The sequence below is a fragment of the Gopherus flavomarginatus genome, chromosome 23 (genome assembly GCF_025201925.1).
Source record: "Gopherus flavomarginatus isolate rGopFla2 chromosome 23, rGopFla2.mat.asm, whole genome shotgun sequence".
Classification (NCBI taxonomy): Eukaryota; Metazoa; Chordata; order Testudines; family Testudinidae; genus Gopherus; species Gopherus flavomarginatus.
The window spans coordinates 13,976,288-13,998,029 of NC_066639.1; the positions used below are offsets into that span (position 1 = coordinate 13,976,288).

At 43.9% G+C, this 21,742-nt stretch overlaps 3 protein-coding genes across 5 annotated transcripts in view; 1 reads left to right on the forward strand and 2 right to left on the reverse strand.

The window, feature by feature from the left end:
- The window catches only part of LOC127039371 (zinc finger protein 883-like), a 341,025-nt gene that overhangs the window by 256,214 nt on the left and 63,069 nt on the right, over positions 1 to 21,742 (reverse strand). The window contains exon 3 of the mRNA XM_050932960.1: positions 18,303 to 18,377. Coding sequence (XP_050788917.1) covers positions 18,303 to 18,326 — 24 coding nt within the window. The 5' untranslated portion in view covers positions 18,327 to 18,377. The remainder of the gene's footprint in view (positions 1 to 18,302; positions 18,378 to 21,742) is intronic.
- The window catches only part of LOC127039349 (zinc finger protein 154-like), a 197,641-nt gene that overhangs the window by 160,023 nt on the left and 15,876 nt on the right, over positions 1 to 21,742 (forward strand). The gene's annotated exons all lie outside the window — the stretch shown is intronic.
- The window catches only part of LOC127039346 (zinc finger protein 883-like), a 205,128-nt gene that overhangs the window by 120,317 nt on the left and 63,069 nt on the right, over positions 1 to 21,742 (reverse strand). Inside the window, exons 3-4 of one of the 2 annotated variants that reach the window (XM_050932876.1) lie at positions 16,007 to 16,079; positions 15,655 to 15,781 (exon numbers count right to left, since the gene is read on the reverse strand). In XM_050932876.1, the coding sequence (XP_050788833.1) occupies positions 15,655 to 15,781; positions 16,007 to 16,079 (200 nt within the window). Of the gene's footprint in view, positions 1 to 15,654; positions 15,782 to 16,006; positions 16,080 to 18,302; positions 18,378 to 21,742 lie in introns of both variants that reach the window. The other variant, XM_050932877.1, reaches the window with a different exon arrangement.

Below are 21,742 nucleotides of genomic sequence, written 5' to 3' on the forward strand. Positions count from 1 at the left end.
TGTTAGTACCATTCTACAAGGTACTGGTGAGACCTCATCTGGAATAGTGTGTGCAGTTCTGGTGTCCCACGTTTAAGAATGAATTCAAACTGTAACATACAGAGAAGGGCTACTAGGATGATCCAAGGAATGGAAAACCTGTCTTATGAAAGGGGACTCAAAGAGCTTGGCTTGTTTAGCCGAACCAAGAGAAGTCTGAGGGGAGATACGATTGCTCTCTCTAAATATATCAGAGGAATAAATACCAGGGAGAGAGAGAAATTTTTTAAGCTCAGTACTAATGTGGATGCAAGAACAAATGGATATAAACTGGCCATCAGGAAGCTTAGACTTAAAATTAGACAAAGGTTTCTAACCATCAGAGGAGTGAAGTTCTGGAACAGCCTTCCAAGGGGACTAGTGGGGGCAAGAGACATATCTGGCTTCAAGACTAAGCTTGATAAATTTATGGAGGGGAATGGTATAATAGGATAGCCTAATTTTTAGCAATTAATTGGTCTTTGACTATTAGCGGTAAATATGCCCAATGGCCTGTGATGGGATGTTAAATGGGGTGGGATGGGAGTTACTACAGAGAATTCTTTCCTGGGAGTCTGGCTGGTGAGTCTTGCCCACATGCTCAGGGTTTAGCTGATTCTCTGCATCTTGAAGTCTTTAAACCATGATTTGAGGACTTCAAATGGCTCAGACAAAGGTCTGATACATGAGTGGGTGGGTGAGATTCTGTGGCCTGCATTGTGCAGGAGGTCAGACTAGATGATCATAATGGTCCCTTTCAACCTTAAAGTCTATGATTCTATTTTAAGCACCATGAGGAAGGGTGAAAGCTTCACTCAGGGCTGGACCACTGAGGCTTAGCACCTGGAGGATCAGGGATACCTTGAGTCAGAAATTTGAAGCTGAAAGCTACTAATATTTGTTGCTACATACAGCAGTGCAGTACTTGTAATGCTAGGAGGGGATTGATACAGACAATGCACTATGAAGTTATAAGAAAATTGCCTGTTGCTTCGTAGGGATCTGTTTGCTTTCAACTAATGGAATAAAGATTGCTTTCAAACCAAAACTATTCTTTTATTAAAAAACAACCACCGGAGGAAAGATAAAACAAACAAACACACCAGCACTGTGGGGAATGGGTAAAAGGTTACACATCTTGTCTCAAGTAATTTTCCTCTTAACAGAAGATTTATTTTAAAATTTATCAAAATAAATTCCATTTTAAATAGAAATAATTACAGTCCATACTGGATCTCTCTTCTCATACAGGCTATTTCTCTCACATATTCCCCCACTCTAATTCCTTTGGAGTGAGGTTTTAATTTCAGGATTAACCACCCTTTCTGATATAGTAGGAGGGGGCAGGGAGAGAATTAGAAGAAAACTCGAATCATATTGTAACACTGAAAGTTATCACAGAATCAGCCTCTTACACTAATTAAACTTCATATTTAAATTTCATTGTCACTGGAAACAACGTATTCAAAGATTACAAAATATAAACCGATAGGCAGTTTTCTCTTAATTCCCATTTCCACCCAGTCAGCTGTGTGTGAAGTCCAATCTACAATAACCTAGGAGCCTTCCATTTCTGTCAGTTCATTTCTCTCTGGGTCTTCTCCCAGAAGTGTGGGTGGAAGGGGTCTCACACTATGTGGGAAGGTTGTATCATGAGAAAAAAACACCTGTGCTCCATTTTCACACTTTCTAATCTTTCAGAGTAGCAGGAGGTGGAGAAGTGATACAAATGCATTAGATTCAAGAGTAAACTAAGAGACCAAACCACAGACGTTGGACTCAGCATTCATATATTCTGCACTATGACCTTGGGATCGGATACATTCCCTCACTGGCTACAAACCATTTGCCCAGGATGCAAGTGCTTCTTGTCCAATAAGGCAGCCAGACTGGGACCCATGGGCATGGAATGGCTCTGAAGGAATCAGTTGAAAAAGACAGTTGTGCCCAATTTAATCATGGTGTCCTTTAGGAGCATGATCAATGCCACTTAACTAATAAGCAGTGTTCTAAAAATAGTTTACCTGGGAAACGGGTCACCATAGCTTCCATTTCCGGGGTGAAAAATCAACCACTCGTACCAGCAATTTCTACCTGAGTTCTTGTCAAATCTTTGATCTTCCTTGGAGTAATTTTACACTTCTCTGGCGTAGAATTCTTCACCAACTGCACAACAGATCAGTAACGATAGTGAGGTATAACTCCCCCAAAATGTCCTTTTATTTCTTTAATCTGGTGGCACAGATTAAATTAGGGACTAAATTCAGGTGCAGCTTAGAATCCCTATAAGACACCAGATGTCAGGTATCTATTAAAACTAGGTTTCTTTCTGCAGCTATATCACATTCAACATGGATTTCATTTTCTACACATTTGCAGCATCTCCCAGGGGTGAGCTGAACAGAAATGTCACTTCCATTTTTCCCATCTCTACCTAGGTAGGAATTGCATTTCCCAACTAATAGACAACACGCACCTGATTAGGATGGAGATATCTTCAGGAACGACCTCCTGCAGGGCCTGGACCACAACTGCGTTGGGAGCCAAATGCATGGGTATTTTCCTTAGTTACAAGTCATTTAGTAGGGAATACTCTTCTCAGCCCTTTAGAAAAAATATTGACCTAACCAACTGAACAACAGGGGAACTGGGATGGTGATGAGGAATACGGGAATCCTTCTGCTTTACCCTATCTTCTTCTGTTCCAGAAGGTTAAATGACATTTTTCCCTATCCCTGCCCTGTTCCTGCTCTTTGTTATAGTTCAATATATTTTAAGTGAGGAAAATGGAGGGACAAATATCTGCTCTGCAGCACAACCTGAAGCAACATCAGAGCAAACAGGAATGAAACAATTTATTCCCGAAGGGGGAACTTGATGACTAACAATTGCTGTGAAATGGGGGAACAGTATAACCGTAATGCTCAGGGTTTGTTTAGACTAGGAACAGTGATGGAGTTTAGGTCAGGTCAAGGGGAAAGCTAATGCCAACCACTGCACCTGGGCTGCATCTGCACTACAACTTTTTACACCAAGATCACTAACTTGAGCAGCCAACGCCATATACAGTCCTAGTGGATGGAAGGCACAGGTAGTTTTTGCCTCAGTGTAGCTTGTTGATAAAACCTCTCTCCCACCAGGAGCTGATGAACATTCCTGGCTGGAGGGACACACACTCCTATGACTCAAAGGAAAGGAGTCAATATAAAAGATCACAGGACTGACCCCAAAGAAGGGTGAGCTGCAGAAGGCAGAAGCAGGCAACTTATCTAGGGGACCTGAGAGACCATAGTGAACATGGTACAAAGATCATATGTGGGAATTAGCAAATATGATTTTTTTTTTAAAGAAACATCTTTGGCCAGCCCTAGTCAAGGCATTTGTTCCAGTTCTCTCTCATGTGGATTTTCTGATGTCTAACAAGGATTGAGCTCTGATTGAAGCTTTTCCCGCACTCAGAACACATGTAGGGTCTCTCTCCTGTGTGGATTCTACGATGTTTGATGAGGTCAGAGCTATTATTGAAACTTTTCCTACACTCAGAGCATGTATAGGGCATCTCTCCTGTGTGGATTTTCTGATGTGAGATGAGGGCTAAACTATCAATGAAGCGTTTCCCACACTCAGAGCATCCGTAAGGTTTCTCACTCGTGTGGATTTTCCTATGTCTGATAAGGGTTGAGCTCTGATTGAAGCTTTTCCCACAGTCAGAGCACGTATAGGGCTTCTCTCCGGTGTGGGTTCTCCAATGTCTGATAAGGGTATAGCTCTGATTGAAGCTTTTCCCACACTCAGAGCACATGTAGGGTCTCTCTCCCCTGTGGAGTCTCTGATGTGTGAAGAGGTCTGAGCTCCCACTGAAGCTTTTCCCACACTCATGGCATATGTAGTGTGTCTCTTCCACATTGATTCTCTCACGAGTAATAAGGTCTGAGTGGCTACTCAAGTTTTCCTCTGGAATCTGCGGAGTCTCACAGGCTTTTGCTTTTTCTGGGAGTGCACAAATCCCAGAAACATTCCCTTTGGATCTTCCTGATAACATCCCATGTGGTTCTACTTGCTCAGCATCTTCCTGCTGGGGTTTCTCCTCCTCATTCTCACGCACCATCCCGTCACCTGATGGGAGACAGAGAGAATCCAGACATAGGTCACTCCCTGTGCCAGAGAGAAAGGAAATCTGAGAGACAGGAATTGAAAAAAAGAGATGAACAAACCAAAATATGTGTGGGAGAGATCAAACCTATCAGGAGCTGATTTTCCCCAAACCCTTCCCCAGAGGAGAAAGGGATCAGTTTTGGTCCACATCTCCCCAGAACACTCAGAGGAAAGCGAGATTGGGGAGGGATCTGCTGCCAGCTGTCAGTCAGGACAGGTGGGAAGCCATGAATGACATCTGCCTAATGATTCCACATCTGCAGGGAACAATCTTGAACTTGGAGAGCTCACAAGGTCTTTGTAGAGCATCCCAAGTGTTTCTTGTATTCACAGACAGTTTTTGAGTTGGTTTAACCCAGGAGTACGCAACCTATGGCACGCGTGAGAACTGATTTTAGTGGCACTCACACTGCCTGGGTCCTGGCCACTGGTACAGGAGGCTCTGCATTTTACTTTAATTTTAAATGAAGCTTCTTAAACATTTTAAAAACCTTACTTACTTTACATACAACATAGTTTAGTTATATATTATAGACATAGAAAGAGACCTTCTAAAAATGTTAAAATATATTATTGCCACGCAAAACCTTAAATTAGAGTGAATAAATGAAGACTCGGCACACCACTTCTGAAAGGTTGCTGGCCCCTGCTTTAACCAATTGCTCACCTGTGCAGGCTCTCTCAAAGCCCTGGAGGTCTGGGACCCATGGCTCTTCCCCTCGTTCCAGCTTTGAGATCACATCAGGTTTGGAAACTGGAAACCCTGCTCAAAGCAAAGAAAACAAGGGAGGTCAGTGGAATTTGTGGGATACTTGTCACAAAGAATATTCCATGGCTTTACCCCCAGCTCATTTTTAGTCAGTAACATCCAAAGACCAGCTTCCTTGGCTGTAAAGCCTATACTTTAAGAACTTGGGTGTATTTTTATCACTTAGCTAGTTACCGGGCTATAAAAACAAAGAATCAAAATCACAGTCTGCCTGTGTATGGGCCTTCTCTCACTAGGATAGTCCGAGAGCTTGATCTTAGGCTAAGGCCTTTGGCTAAGCAGCAGGGGCAGCCATAAGCTGGGTAGCGAAGGGTCATACCGTCCTATCCCAAACCAGTCACACTGAAATATGGTGGTATTGGGTTGGTAGGAAGATGATCCTGTCCTGATAGTGCCCATCACCACCAGATAAAGAAACACACCTGAAGATGGTTAAAGAAAACTTAGTTTGATAACATCCTGTCTGGCAAGAAATTAGTTCTCAATGTTGTGGTTGTGAAAACCTCATTTCTGTATTGTTTTATTTTTATGTCCCCCACTTTTCTATTGTTAACCTGTCTAGTTCTCTAACTGTTTCTGTCTGATGTATAATTAATTTTGCTAGGTATAAGTTAATTAGGGTAGTGGGATATAATTGGTTAGGGAATTGTGTTACAACATGTCAGGATTGGTTAGTTAAATTTCAGTAAAATGATTGGTTAAGATATAGCTGAGAATATTACTATACAAACTGGGGTCAAGGAGGGGGGAAGGGAACTTGGAATCATGTTTGTTAAGGGGGGAACGGAGAACTGGGACACAGGTAAGGCTCTGCAGCATCAGAGCTGGGAAGAGGGTTACGGGGTAAACGCTCTGCAGCGTCAGAGCTGGGAATGGAACACTGAAGAACAGACTATATTGGCGTATTGAGATAAGCCCGACTTGTGTGAAGAGCTCTGGAATATGCTTGCTTGGAAACTAACCCTCATCAACATCGCATTATCTCACCAGGTTGCAGCCAGACAGATTTCTTGGATCAGCACCTGCGCCAGGAAGGCTGCTGATGCCTGCACCCTAATGGAGTGAGCCATCATTGTAGTCGACAGGGTCACCGTCACCAGTTCATAAGAGTAATGGATGCAGGCCATGATCCAAGACGAGATTCCCTGGGCAGACACTGGGCAACCCTTCATCCTGTCTGCGACAGTAACCAACAACTGCGTTGACTTTCAGAACAGCTTCATTCTATCTATGTAGAAGTCCAGCGCCCATCTGACGTCCAGGGTATGCAGCCTGTGTTCCTCATCCATCGCATGAGGCTTTGGACAAAAAACCAGTAAGTATATGTCTTGACCAGTATGAAACTGGGAGACGAGCTTGGGCAAAAAGCCGAGTGCAGACGCAGCTGGACCTTGTCCTTATAGAAGACCGTACAAGGCAGCTCTGATGTGAGTGCCCTGATGTCAGACACCCTATGGGCCAAAGATATAGTGACCAAAAAGGAGACCTTGCAGGAGAGAAGCAGGAGGGAGCAGGAAGCAAAGAGTTCAAAGCAGGGACCCATGAGCCTTGTCAGCACAAGATTCAGGTCCCAAGGGGAGACCATGTCCCACACATGAGGGTAGAGGTACTCCAGACCTTTCAAGAACCATGCGCCATCATGGAATGGGCGAAGACTGTCTTTTTTTAAGGGTTAGAAGAGACTTCAGGAGGTCATCTAGTCCAACATCAACTAAATCATCCCAGCCAGGGCTTTGTCAAGCTGGGCCGTAAAAACCTCTAAGGATGGACATTCCACCACCTCCTTGCAGAATCCATTCCAGTGCTTCACCACTCTTGTATCAGAGGAGTAGCCGTGTTAGTCTGGATTTGTAAAAGCAGCAAAGAGACCGGTGGCACCTTATAGACTAACAGATGTATTGGAGCATGAGCTTTCGTGGGTGAATATCCACTTCGTCGGATGCATGTAATGGAAATTTCCAGGGGCAGGTATATATATGCAAGCAAGAAGCAGGCTAGAGATAACAAGGTTAGTTCAATCAGGGAGGATGAGGCCCTCTTCTAGCAGCTGAGGTGTGAAAACTAAGGGAGGAGAAACTGGTTTTGTAGTTGGCAAGGCATTCACAGTCTTTGTTTAATCCTGAGCTGATGGTGTCAAATTTGCAGAAGACCTGAAGCTCAGCAGTTTCTCTTTGAAGTCTGGTCCTGAAGTTTTTTTTGCTGCCATCCTTTTCTGAACCACCCTTGTAGTTCAACAAAGACCTTCCTCACTACAATTAGAGACCATTGCTCCTCGTTCTGTCATCTGACACCACTGAGAACAGCCGAGCTCCATCCTTTTTGGAACCTCCCCTCAGGTAGTTGAAGGCTGCTATCAAATCCCCCCTCACTCTTCTCTTCTGCAGACTAAACAATCCCAATTCCCTCAACCTCTCCTCGTAAGTCATGTGCCTCAGCCCCCTAATCATTTTCATTACCCTCTTGTGGACTCTCTCCAATTTGTCCACATCCTTTCTGTAGTGGGGTGCCCAAAACTGGGCGCAATATCCAGATGTGGCCTCACCAGTGCCGAATACAGGGGAATAATAAGTTCCCTCGATCTGCTGGCAATGCTCCTACTAATAGACTCATAGACTCCAGGACTGGAAGGGACCTCGAGAGGTCATCGAGTCCAGTCACCTGCCCTCATGGCAGGACCAAATATTGTCTAGACCATCCCTAATAGACATTTATCTAACCTACTCTTAAATATCTCCAGAGATGGAGATTCCACAACTTCCCTAGGCAATCTATTCCAGTGTTTAACTACCCTGACAGTTAGGAACTTTTTCCTAATGTCCAATCTAAATCTCCCTTGCTGCAGTTTAAGCCCATTGCTTCTTGTTCTATCATTGGAGGCTAAGGTGAACAAGTTTTCTCCCTCCTCCTGATGACACCCTTTTAGATACCTGAAATCTGCTATCATGTCCCCTCTTAGTCTTCTCTTTTCCAAACTAAACCAACCCAATTGTTTCAGCCTTCCTTCATAGGTCATGTTCTCAAGACCTTTAATCATTCTTGTTGCTCTTCTCTGGACCCTCTCCAATTTCTCCACATCTTTCTTGAAATGCGGTGCCCAGAACTGGACACAATACTCCAGCTGAGGCCTGACCAGCGCAGAGTAAAGCGGAAGAATGACTTCTCGTGTCTTGTTTACAACACACCTGTTAATGCATCCCAGAATCACGTTTGCTTTTTTTGCAACAGTATCACACTGTTGACTCATATTAAGCTTGTGGTCCACTATGACCCCTAGATCTCTTTCTGCCATATTCCTTCCTAGACAGTCTCTTCCCATTCTGTATGTGTGAAACTGATTGTTCCTTCCTAAGTGGAGCACTTTGCATTTATCTTTATTGAACTTCATCCTGTTTACCTCAGACCATTTCTCCAATTTGTCCAGATCATTTTGAATTTTGACCCTGTCCTCCAAAGCAGTTGCAATCCCTCCCAGTTTGGTATCGTCCGCAAACTTAATAAGCGTACTTTCTATGCCAACATCTAAATCGTTGATGAAGATATTGAACAGAACCGGTCCCAAAACAGACCCCTGTGGAACCCCACTTGTTATACCTTTCCAGCAGGATTGGGAGCCATTAACAACTACTCTCTGAGTACGGTTATCCAGCCAGTTATGCACCCACCTTATAGTAGCCCCATCTAAATTGTACTTTCCTAGTTTATCTATAAGAATATCATGCGAGACCCTATCAAATGCCTTACTAAAGTCTAGGTATATCACATCCACCGCTTCTCCCTTATCCACAAGGCTCGTTATCCTATCAAAGAACGCTATCAGATTAGTTTGACACGATTTGTTCTTTACAAATCCATGCTGGCTATTCCCTATCACCTTACCACCTTCCAAGTGTTTGCAGATGATTTCTTTAATTACCTGCTCCATTATCTTCCCTGGCACAGAAGTTAAACTAACTGGTCTGTAGTTTCCTGGATTGCTTTTATTTCCCTTTTTATAGATGGGCACTATATTTGCACCCTTCCAGTCTTCTGGAATATCCCCCGTCTCCCATGATTTCCCAAAGATAATAGCTAGAGGCTCAGATACCTCTTCTATTAACTCCTTGAGTATTCTAGGATGCATTTCATCAGGCCCTGGTGACTTGCAGGCATCTAACTTTTCTAAGTGATTTTTTACTTGCTCTTTTTTTATTTTATCTTCTAAACCTACCCTCTTCCCGTAAGCATTCACTATATTAGACATTCCTTCAGACTTCTCAGTGAAGACCGAAACAAAGAAGTCATTAAGCATCTCTGCCATTTCCAAGTCTCCCGTTACTGTTTCCCCCTCCTTACTGAGCAGTGGACCTACCCTGTCCTTGGTCTTCCTCTTGCTTCTAATGTATTGATAAAAAGTCTTCTTGTTTCCCTTTATTCCCATAGCTAGTTTGAGTTCATTTTGTACCTTTGCCTTTCTAATCTTGCCTCTGTATTCCTGTGTTATTTGCCTATATTCATCCTTTGTAATCTGACCTAGTTTCCATTTTTTATATGACGCCTTTTTATTTTGTAGGTCACGTAAGATCTCATGGTTAAGCCAAGGTGGTCTTTTGCCACATTTTCTATCTTTCCTAACCATCGGAATAGCTTGCTTTTGGGCCCTTAATAGCATCCCTTTGAAAAACTGCCAACTCTCCTCAGTTGTTTTTCCCCCTCAGTCTTGATTCCCATGGGACTTTACCTATCAGCTCTCTGAGCTTACCAAAATCTGCCTTCCTGAAATCCATTGTCTCTATTCTGCTGTATTCCCTTCTACCCTTCCTTAGAATTGCAAACTCTATGATTTCATGACCACTTTCACCCAAGCTTCCTCCTACTTCCAAATTCTGAACAAGTTCCTCCCTATTTGTTAAAATCAAGTCTAGAACAGCTTCCCCCCAGTAGCTTTTTCAACTTTCTGAAATAAAAAGTTGTCTGCAATGCAGTCCAGGAACTTATTGGATAGTCTGTGCCTCGCGGTGTTATTTTCCCAACATATATCTGGATAGTTGAAGTCCCCCATCACCACCAAATCTTGGGCTTTGGATGATTTTGTTAGTTGTTTGAAAAAAGCCTCATCCACCTCTTCCACCTGATTAGGTGGCCTGTAGTAGACTCCCAGCACGACATCACCCATGTTTTTTACCCCTTTTAGCCTAACCCAGAGACTCTCAACACTTCCGTCTCCTATGTCCATCTCCATCTCAGTCCAAGTGTGTACATTTTTAATATATAAGGCAACACCTCCTCCCTTTTTCCCCTGTCTATCCTTCCTGAGCAAACTATAGCCATCCACACCAACATTCCAGTCGTGTGTATTATCCCACCAAGCAGCCCAATATGCCGTTAGCCTTCTTGGCAACAAGGGCACACTGCTGACTCATATCCAGCTTCTCATCCACTGTAATCCCCAGGTCCTGCCTTGAAACAGAGTGTGGAACGACAAAATGGCTGCCAGGTGTACCCTGAAGAAAGACAGCAACAGGCCCAGGAGCTTAAGGTGCAGCAAAGGTCCAGGATGTGCTGCAGTGGGGCCTCTTCAGCGCAAATGTGTCAGAGGCCCAACACGTGAACTGCTTCCATTTTGCCATGTAGGTAGCCATGGTGGAGGGTTTTCTGCTGCCCAGCAGGACCTGCTGGATACCATCAGAGCACTGCCATTCGTCCATGCTTATCTACGCAGAAGCCAAGCTGTCAGGTGCAGCATCGCCAGGAACAGATACAGCAGACTGCTGTGTTTCTGGGACAGCAGATCCAGCCGAAGAGGCAGTTGCAGTGGGGTGCCTGCTGAAAGACCCAACAGCATGCCAAACCAGTGTTGCTGAGGCCATGCGGGGGCTATGAGGATGACATTTGCTTTGTTTTGCATCATCATTAGCAGGATCTTGTGGATTAAAGACGCCGGCACGAAGGCAGACATCAGCACTCGCGACCACTGAATCAAGAAGGCATCTGACAGGGAACTTTTGTCCCTTCCCTGCAGAGAACCGAACACGTGGCACTTTCTGTTCTGCCTGGATGCAAACAGGTCCACCTGCAGCGTCCCCCACCTGTGCAGGATTACGTTGTCCACCTCCTGATGGAGTGGCCATTCATGGCAAGACTACAAGGTCCTGCTGAGGTGATCTGCCAGTACGTTCTTGGTTCCTGGCAGGTGGGCGGCGACTAGATCACTGGCATGCTGCACACAAAGTATCAGAGGCTGAGCGCCTCCCAACAAAGGGCTGAAGATCTGACACCGCCCTGTCTGTTGATGTGGTGGTATTGTCTGTCAGGACCTGCATGTCCAAGAGGAGGGCGTGCGACAGGGCTATAGGGTCATTAAGGGAACTCCTTGCAGCACCGACTTGGGATCCAGCCACCAGTCCAGGGATGAGAGGATGTGGCTGGGCACCATGACAACACGGTCCAGAGCGTGCCTGCTGGGGATATAGACCGAGGCCAAACATGCTTGCAGAGGCCACAGATGAAGTCAAGCATGGCTGACCATGTACGTGCATGCGGCCATGTGTCCCATCACTCGCAGGCACGTGTGGGCCATGGTGAGCAGGTTGCTCTTTACGTGGGAAATCAGGTCCAATATGGACCAAAAATGCACCTCTGGAAAGCAGGCCCTGGCCCGCGAGAAATTCTCTAATAAATTCTATGCGCTGGACTGGTGTCAACGTGGACTTATATGTTTTTATTAGCAGGCCCAAGTCACTACAGGTGAAGCGCACCAAATCGAGGCTCCTTGGCACCTGCCCCAGAGAACTGCCCTTGATGAGCCAGTCATTGAGATATGGGAAGATCTGGAAACCTCGATGCGTCAGATAAGCTGCCACTGGCATCATGCATTTTGTGAACACTCTGGGAGCCGAGGACAGGCCAAAGGAAAGCGCTATGAACTGGAAGTGGTGCCCAGCCACCATGAAATGCAGGAAACGTCTGTGTCCCAGGAATATGTAGACATGAAAGTAAGCATCCTTTTTAGTCAGTAACATCCAAAGACCAGCTCCTTGGCTGTAAAGCCTACACTTTAAGAACTTAGGTGTATTTTTATCACTTAGCTAGTTACCAGGGTATAAAAACAAAGAATCAAAATCACAGTCTGCCTGTGTGTGGGCCTTCTCTCAGTAGGATAGTCTGAGGCCTTGTTCTTAGGCTAAGGCCTTTGGATAAACAGCAGAAGAAGCCATAAGCTGGGAAGCATCCATTCACATCCTCACATCCCAAACCAGTCACACTGAAATAAGGTGCTATTGGGCTGTTAGGAAGATGATCCTATCCTGATAGTGCCCATCACCACCAGATAAAGAAACACACCTGAAGATGGTTAAGAAAACTTAGTTTGACAGCAGCCTGTCTGGCAAGAAATCACTTCTCAATGATTGTGGTTTTGAAACCCTCATTTCTGTATTGTTTTATCTTTATGGCCACCACTTTTCTATTGTTAATCTGTCTGGTTCTCTAATTGTTTCTGTCTGATGTATACTTAATTTTCCTAGGTATAAGTTAATTAGGGTAGTGGGATATAATTGGTTAGAGAATTGTTACAATATGTTAGGATTGGTTAGTTAAATTTCAGTAAAATGATTGGTTAAGGTATAGCTGAGAATATGACTATAGAAAATAGAGAGGGAAGGGAAATTGGAATCATGTTTGTTAAGGAGAGGGAACAGAAACACAGGCAAGGCTCTGGAGCATCAGAGCTGGGAATGGAACACAGGGGAACAGACTCTATTGGCATATCGAGATAAGCCCGACTGGTGTGAAAAGCTTAGGAATAAGCTTGCTTGGAAACTAACCGTAATAAACATGGCATTATGGCATTATATTCTTTTGCTGTCTGCGTGACAAGAACCATGGAAGTGGGAGGCCCTCTAACAAAACTGACATGACCTGATAACTAAGAAGTAAGCCTTTAAGGAAGGTTTTAATACACTTTAGAGCTGATCAGGGATTCCCACGAGGACTGATGAGGGGGTCATGGTAAATACGCATTGAGATCCTTTCCCTGTTTTATATCCTTTCCCCGTTAGGCATGCTGTCATGGATCCATAGGATCTGTGCAATGCCTGGGCTTTTAAACAGTGCTTGTGAAGCCTCTGGCTTCAACACTCCTACTTCAACCTGTCAACTCTGCCAGCAGGTCCAGTTGAACTACACTCCTCTTCAGAGACTGTTCCTCATTCAATGCGCACAGCAATATTTTGCTGTGACACTGGGTAGACTTTTAAAACTTAGCAGGGTTTATTAGAGAACTGAAACACAGCATTGGAAAGTCCTTAGATTAGGACAGAGAAGCAAAGAAGACAGTATAGTCCATACTGGCCAATGCCCTTGAGCCATGATGCTGTAGAAAACAGTTTAGTTTCCTTTCACTGTGCCTGTCCATTTGTCTTCACTCCAGTAGAGCTCCCTGCGCCTGTGAGCCCAGTTCTTCCTGCTCCCAAAAACATAATGAGTCCATGTATGCTTCACTCAGCCAAGTTGAGATCCTCCCATGGACATTCCTTGAACAGACCATGTAGGCAGGTCAAAGGCTTAGCTACCCCAGAACTGTGACACTGCAAAAGCACATTTTGGGGTATTAGGAAATCTAGTGACTCAGGTGCAATGGGAGGGAGAATTAAACTCCCCCAGTGTGTGGAGAAGGCTGGGGAATTAAACACTAAAATTCAGGAGCAACAGCCTCTAATTCTTCCAGAAAAAGAGAAGGTAAGAAACAAGAACTGGGCCATGCAACCTCAGGAGGGACAGGCTCAAAAGATCCAAGGAGCCTGGAGGGAAGGCAGCTTGTGGCTGCTGCAGATGGGGAGAGGGGAGATAAGACTCTCTCCAAACTCTCACTCATTTTGACCCTGACCTGATTTTATGACCTAGTCTCATGTCTTGGGGGCAATTTTATATTCACTAGAGGTAAAATGTCATTATCAGAGTATTGCTTATTAGTTTGGAACATGCATGCAGGGGCAAGGAGGTGAACATAAATAAAGGGGTTATTAAGCTTGCTACAGTTAAGGGCCTTATGTTAGGTGGAGGCTTTGTGGGAGTAGTTATGCTGAAGTCGGGATTTATCGGAATAGGTCTAAGGAGAGGATCCTAGGTCAGATATTTTGCACCTTGATTTTGAGAGACTAACGAGGAACCACAAACAGATGCAATACGCCACAGGATTCTGAAAGAAGGAAGTTTGAGGCGGGCTTTAGCAATTAGGTTGCTATGCAGTATCTCAGCAGTTGGATGCATTCGTGTATTGGAATTATTAATAAATAAGTGATGTAAATCATGAGTATTAATGCTTGATGCTTAATTATGGACTACCCAAGGCCACATATGGGTTGGGGCAGCTATTGACATTCTTGTAATCAAAGTAAAGGAGCAGATATGGCATATAGCCATCCTCTTACCATAAGAAAGTGGATAAAATACCTCTCCTAGTTACCATTTTTTCATTTTGTCAGGTCCCCAAGAAAAGTGAAGCAAGGCCTCCATTCTGATGGTCTCCTTTGCCCCTCAATCTTTCCAACGGTGTCTCTCTTTACTATACTTACCTTAGTCTAATTGTTATGTGTATTGATCCTTGCCTGTGATTTCAATTATAACTGTCTGTATTAAATAAAATTTGTGTGTTTCACCAAATTTCATCTTCTCAATTAACTTTCAGTAGCCATGTACAAGGGAAAGTTGTACCCCAGTACGTAATCTTATAGGTGTAAAAATTGTACAGGCTACACTACCACCCTGTGATATCATCAACAAGGTGCCCATGTGTGTCTGGGTAGTGGCCCTGCTATGGGAGGGAGGAATGCAGCAAGGATTCAGGATCGGTGGCCGGCGTCGCTGTGCAGCGAGATGGAGAGGTTATATAGGGAGGGGGTTAATGAGAGGGGGAGGGAGGTCAAGAGTTAAAACAACATTTGAGGAAAATATGTATAATGAAGTGAAACTGAACAGAAATAAAACTGGAGTGCAGACTCTAAAGCAACAAGGCTTAGGTAGGGATTCGGGGTTAAAGGTCTAGGATCCCCCAGAGCTCTAGATCCCCAAACCTCTTCTCCCTCCCACTGACCCACCCAGCCCACTTCCTGGGTGCCTTTCCTCCAGATTCCCTTCCCCTTCTTCCCATTACTCTCAGCCAGCACCACCTCCCGGCACCTTGGTAGCTTCTTGTGTTCCCTTCTCATCTCTCACTACTTCCTCCCTCCCTTCTTAATAGCTAAGAAGCATATTAGCCTGCACACATCTTCCCCATATCTGGGCATCCCAGAATTATCTACTCCACCCCTGCTCCTCTCCCCCACGGCTCTGTTCTCCCTTCACCCGTGGGGTCCTGAATGGCAACATTATACGCTCTCCTATCAGAAGAGGAGCTCATCTGACTGTCACACAAGCCATGCATGAGTCATACATCTATTTACTTAATTTATAATTCTACAGGTGGCATATTTTCCTCTTAAAATGAGGAAAAGGCATGAAAGCTACAGTTATTAATGTATCCAATAAGGATACATTAAATGCAATTTTAAAATGACTGATAGCACCAAAAAGGCACATGTCCAAATATTATTCTAATGGCTGGGAGATAAACTAAAGAAAGGGGGACAAGGAAACTTGTCAAAACTTGTATGATGAATAAAGATATAAAGTTATTACTACTCCGGTGCTTTAGAAACCCCACAGCTTCTAATAACCAAGGTGACAGCACTCCTTACCCAGCAAGACCACCGACTCATAGTTCTCCTGCATGACATCCCTGTAGAGGGCTCTCTGAGCGAGGTCCAGCAGAGCTCCCTCTTCCCTGGTGAAATACAGAGCCACTTCCTCGAAAGTCACCAGCCCCTGAAAGAGGAAGAGTCCAACATTCAGTATCTGATGCCCCACTCACAACCCCATTATTCATGGAACAGTAGCACCAGGTAAATGGGAGCTATGGGAGGCACATGTTAACAAAGTCCCACCTCACCTTGCTTTGAGCAGCCAGCCGGCATCAGAGGGTAGCAAGAGAGAAACTTGTGTCTCCCAGCTGACAGGGGGACAGGGTCTTCACATTTATCAGATACCTACTAGCCAGAGCTTGATATAGGAGATGGAGCTGTCTCTGGATCCTGCTGGTGGCTCCCTGGTAGGAATCCCAATACTCTCCAAATAAAATATATGGAAGAAAGGGGAAGTCAATAGTAAAGAATATAAGTTAGAAGGTCAGAACTGTAGAAAACTGGTAAGGGAAGCTATCAGAAATCAATGACCAATCAATGAAAATAAGAAGGAAGTTTTGAAAAGTATATGAATCCTAACAACGGCAGTGGTCCATTACTAGATGGAAATGGCAGAATTATCAAAAATAATGCAGAAGAAGAGGTAAAAGTCTTCAATAAATATTTCTCTCCTGGATTTGGAGAAAAACAGATGATGTAACACATATCATCAGATGTTGACAACGACACTCTTTCCATTCCAACAGGACTTCACGGTGACTTTAAACAGTAGCTATTAAAGTTAGACATGTTTAAATAAGCAGGTCCAGATAACTTGTATCCAAGAGTTTTGAAAGACCTGCTGGAGGAGTGTGGTGGACTGTTAATGGTGATTTTAATTAGGACTTGGAACACTGGGGAAATTCCAGAAGACTGGAATAAAGCTAATGCTGTGCCAGTATTAAGAAGTGTAAAAGAGATGCCCCAGCTAATTACAAGAGTATCGGTCTGACATCAATACTGGGCAAGATAATGGAGCAGTCGATACTGGATTTCATTAATAAAGAATTAAAAGAGTAATATAATTAGTACCCATTAAAGGTTTAGAGAAAATAGATTCCTATCAAACTAACTGGACATCCTTATTGGAGGAGATGAAAAGTTTGGTTGCCACTAAAGATATTGATGTAATATACCTAAACTTCTGTAAGGCATACAACTTGGTCGAGCACAACATTTTGACTAAAGAACTAGAATGATACAAAATAAACACGGCATACATGAAATAGATTAAAAACTGGGATTGTAAATGGGGAACCATGGTCGAGTGGATTTATTTCTAGCGGCTTCCTCCAAGAACTGGTTCTTGGCCCTGTGCTATTTAACATTCTTATCAATGACCTAGATGAGAATATAAAATCATCACTGATAAAATCTGCAGTTCCCACAAAGATTGGCGGTGGGTGTAACTAATGAAATGCCAGTAGATTCAGGCTCTAGCACTGGGAGTCTTGGAAGTTGTCCCAGTCCTGATTGGAGGGTTATTTCCTGTTCCACAAAGAGGGGAAGTTCCATTCTCAACTCCTGTGCCTTGAAATTAGGCCCTATCTGACACGACACCCCATATTCATCATAGTGGTATGGTTATAATATTATTAGGACATAATTATGATGCATTTTGTGCAAGATGCATCATGTGTGGTGTCATTGGAAAAGTTATGATTTGCTGAATATGATTATCCCATTTGTGTGTGTGCATCATATTTGTATCTGAAGTTATGGATATTGACTATTTATCTGTATTTCAAATGTGCTTACTCTGGGTAACACCTACAACTAGTCTTTCAGGTACAACAATGAAGACGCCAGATAGTGTTGATGGCTCATCAAAGACAATGGACCATGTAAGAGCTTAGCACTCAGCAGGGCATGCTAGGGCATGTGACCAGATCACATGACACTGAACTCCATTTTAGTACCTGTATTTTTCCCACAAACTGGACTGGGAACTCAGTTTCAAACAAAGGTGTCCCAACATATGGAAAAGCTACATAAGGTGGGGTGTGACGGCATTTCTTGGCCTCATTCCCCACACAAGAGAATTCCTGGAAACACCTGAGGAACAAAGACTGAAGTGGGAGAAGTGCTGGTCTGAGGCTAAAGGGATTTCTAGCTTGTGTATGAAAACTTGGTGGACTGCTTGTACCATCAGTCAGGGTGAGAAATTGCTAATTCAAATTCTATCCAGATAGTATGTTAGGCTTAGTTTGAGATTTTGATTATTTGCTAAGTAATCTGCTTTGAGCTGTTTGTTATCACTTATAATCACTTAATCTATCTTTCTGTACTTAATAAACTTGTTTTATGCTTTATTTTAACCAGTGTATTTTGAGTGAAGTGTCTGGGGAAAAAACTCAGCTTGGTTAGCCCAAGCTTGTTGTGCCTATCTTTCCCATATCGAGGGGAAAGGGAACTATATTAATGGGCTTACATAATACAGATCTCTGTGCACTATAAGATGGTATAATTCTGGATTATACTACAGCAGGTGTGCAAGATTCGGGAGCTGGGAAATTGGCTGTTGTCTTCTATCTGTCCTTGAGTGGCTTAGGTAAAGCACTCTTCTTCCAAGCAGAGCCCATCACCAGCTCCTGATAATCCCTTACCTGAGCCAGCTCCATTGCAGCCATTTCCTTCCCCCTGGGTGGATCTGGAGTGAAACCTGGACATTATTCTGTAGCCTACCAGGGTGAGAAGGGCAACATGAGAGAATTCAGATGGGGCTTTTGTCCATTCCACAAGCCGACTCCACCCAGGATTTCTCCTTGCTAATGAACATTCTAGGTTCTGACACACTGTGAAGCACAGAGTGACTTTATTGCAGTGCAGGCGTAGCCCCCTCCCACCAAGGTGTAAACCTCTGAGACACGGTGAAAACCTCCCAGTAACAGAGTCTCTCTGTTACACTTATCAAGTTTGCGGACGATACCAAGCTGGAGGGTTACAAGTGCTTTGGAAAATAAACTGGAGAAATGGTCTGAAGTAGATAGGATGAAATTCAATAAGGGCAAATGCAAAGTACAGCGCTTAGGAAGGAACCATCAGTTGCACACATGCAAGACAGGAAATGACTGCCTAGGAAGGAGCACTGCGGAGACGGATCTGGGAGTCACAGTGGATCACAAGCTAAATATGAGTCAACAATGTTACACTATTGCAAAAAAAGCAAGTATAATTCTGGAATGTATTAGCAGGAGTACTGTAAGCAAGACACAAGAAGAAATTCTTCCGCTCTACTCCATGCTGATTAGGCCTCAACTGGAGTAATGTGTCCAGTTCTGGGTGCCACATTTCAGGAAAGACAAATTGGTGAAAGTCCAAAGAAGAGCAACAAAAATGACTGAAGGTCTAGGAAACATGAGTTATGAGGCAAGATTGAAAAAACTAGGTTTGTTTAGTCTGGAGAAGAGAAGACTGAAAGGGGACAAGATAACAGTTTTCAAGTACATAAAAGGTTGTTACAAGGAGGAAGGAGAAAAATAGTTCTTTTTAACCTCTGAGGATAGGACAAGAAGTAATGGGCTTAAATTGCAGCAAGAACGGTTTAGGTTGGACATTAGGAAAAACTCCCTAAGTGTCAGAGTGGTTAAGCACTGGAATAAATTGCCTAGGGAGGTTGTGGAATCTCCATCATTGGGGATATTTAAGAGCAAGATGGACAAACACCTGTCAGGGATGGTCTAGATTACACTTAGTCCTGCCTCGAGTGCAGAGGACTAGACTAGATGACCTCTCGAGGTCCCTTCCAGTTCTATGATTCTATGAACCAAAGGAGAGAAGAGCAGAATCAAAGGCGTCACTTTGGGGGATTCTCCCTGTCACTGTCCCCAAGGCAGCTCTCTCAGGTTTACAAAGTTGTTTTATGCTCCAGCCTTTATATAGTCTCTCCTGGGAGTGCCCCCTTTCATGGGCTGGGCTTAGGTTTAGCTTTAGACAAGCGTGACCTCACTTGCTCCGAGACTGGGCCTTCTTGCCTCAGCACACCGTGTTTCTTTCTGTGGCTCCCCAGTGAGTCCAAATGAGTAGATACTCCTGATAGAGACTGAACATAAGAACAGCTCACTGCAGCAGATCAAAGGTCCATCTAGATCAGTGGCCAATGCCAGGTCCTTCAGAGGGAATGAACAGAACATGTAATCATCAAGCGATCTTTTAGAGGGTATTTACCTATAGGGGAGATCATTTGAGGCTGTGACAAAGTGGGGGTTTATTCATTTTGTTATGTTGCATGTGAGTCTTACTGTCCTATACTAATAAATGTGTGTACCTCAGTTTCCCAGTGTGCTGCACCAATACTTTGGTGGAGGGAATTGGCTGTGTGATTTTTGCTGAGGCCCTCGGGGCAGGTGAAGCTTCCTAGCTGCCTGCACTTATGTAACCGGAGACCCAGGAGAGGGGTGCAACCAGATGACACCTTTTACCTGGGAAGTGAGACCAGGAGATGGAGGAAGAGCAACAGGGGGGTGTTGGAGGTCAGTTCACTGGAAGCGGGAAGTCTGCATGGGGGGGACTGGAAGAGGAGGAGTCCAGGGCATCTGGCCCAGGACTACCAAGATGGACTTTGCTGAAAGTCACTGATTTCTGTAATAGCAAGCTCTGTTCTACGCTGTGTTCCTGTCGTCTAATAAACCTTCTGTTTTACTGGCTGACAGAGTCACGTCTGACTGTGGAGTTGGGGTACAGGGCTTTCTGGCATCCTCAGGAGCCCCATGCGGGGGAACTCACTGCAGGAAGCACACAGTGTGGCTGGGGATGCTGAATGCTCTGAGGTCAGACCCGGGAAGGTCGACCTTGTGTAAGCTTCTGCCCTCGAGACTGTACGCTCAGAGAGAGGAGGCTCCCCCAGGAGTCCTGACTGGCTTTATACAGAGTAGTTCCAGAGCACTGACACAATGACTCTGTGACAGAGGCATCTACAAAAAGCTCATAATTGGTTGAGACTTATCATGACTGAGAGATCAACGTACGGGGTGTATGTAAGGAACAAAGGATTTACATTGAAAATCTACTTTATGGTCTTGGAATGGAAAATCAATCACTGAGAGGTAATGGGCCCCAGGATTGGCCCATCCACCCAAGAAAGAGTCGTCACCAACGTTCCCTCTAATTTTTTCCATCCATGTGAGGAATGAATGTTATGTGCTCCACCAATATTGAGGTACTGTGTGGATGTGCGCCACCAGTACAAACAAAAACCCTAGATATAATGCATATTTTTAAACAATTCATAGGAATGGAAGAAGAAAGAATATTAAAACAAGGGATAATTAATAAGGTGCACTGTTTAAAATGTGTATTTAACATGAAATCAAATAAAAAGAAAATTAACACTGCGCTTGGAGTACATGTATCCTTTCTAACAACTCAAGCTAGTAAACACACCAAAATGTGGCATACTGAAAACAGCTATAGAAATAAAACACAGTCAGGGGCATTAAGTAAAAGCATTAAAAACATGCACCAGAGGCCCAATTTAATAACCTACTCCTACCAAGAACACTAAATCTTCAGGGAAAGCTACTCTCAAAAAAATGAAACATCTGCCAAAACACTAGCCTGCACGGGACTTTTGCATTTCACAAAACTATCCCTCTTGAATGCATAGTAATGTGCACGCAGCTCAGCTTTAAGATGCTAAACAAATCTATGAGTCAACTAGAAATAGTCATGCTCTCATGGCAAATATTAATACCATATTTTCTGATACTGGAGAGGAGAGTAAAAGGTATTCACTCAGGCTCATACCATTTCTACGAGACGTCAATTCTTAATTTGATGAATACTTCACACAAACAGAACGGTAAAAATAAGTAATAAAGCAACACAGCAAACAAAACCACAAACAAAAAAGTGACAACACTGAAAATACGAAGGAAAGTAAAATATCAACTGGTTGTTATGGGTATTTTAAATGAGTGATTAGGACTCACGCTGTGCAATTGCAACACAGCCCTGTAGAAACAGGTGAAGGATGTGTGTGTCCACTCAAAACGTACAAGCCCTGGAGCACTATGACACATGGCTTTGAAGTTTGCAGACAGATCCC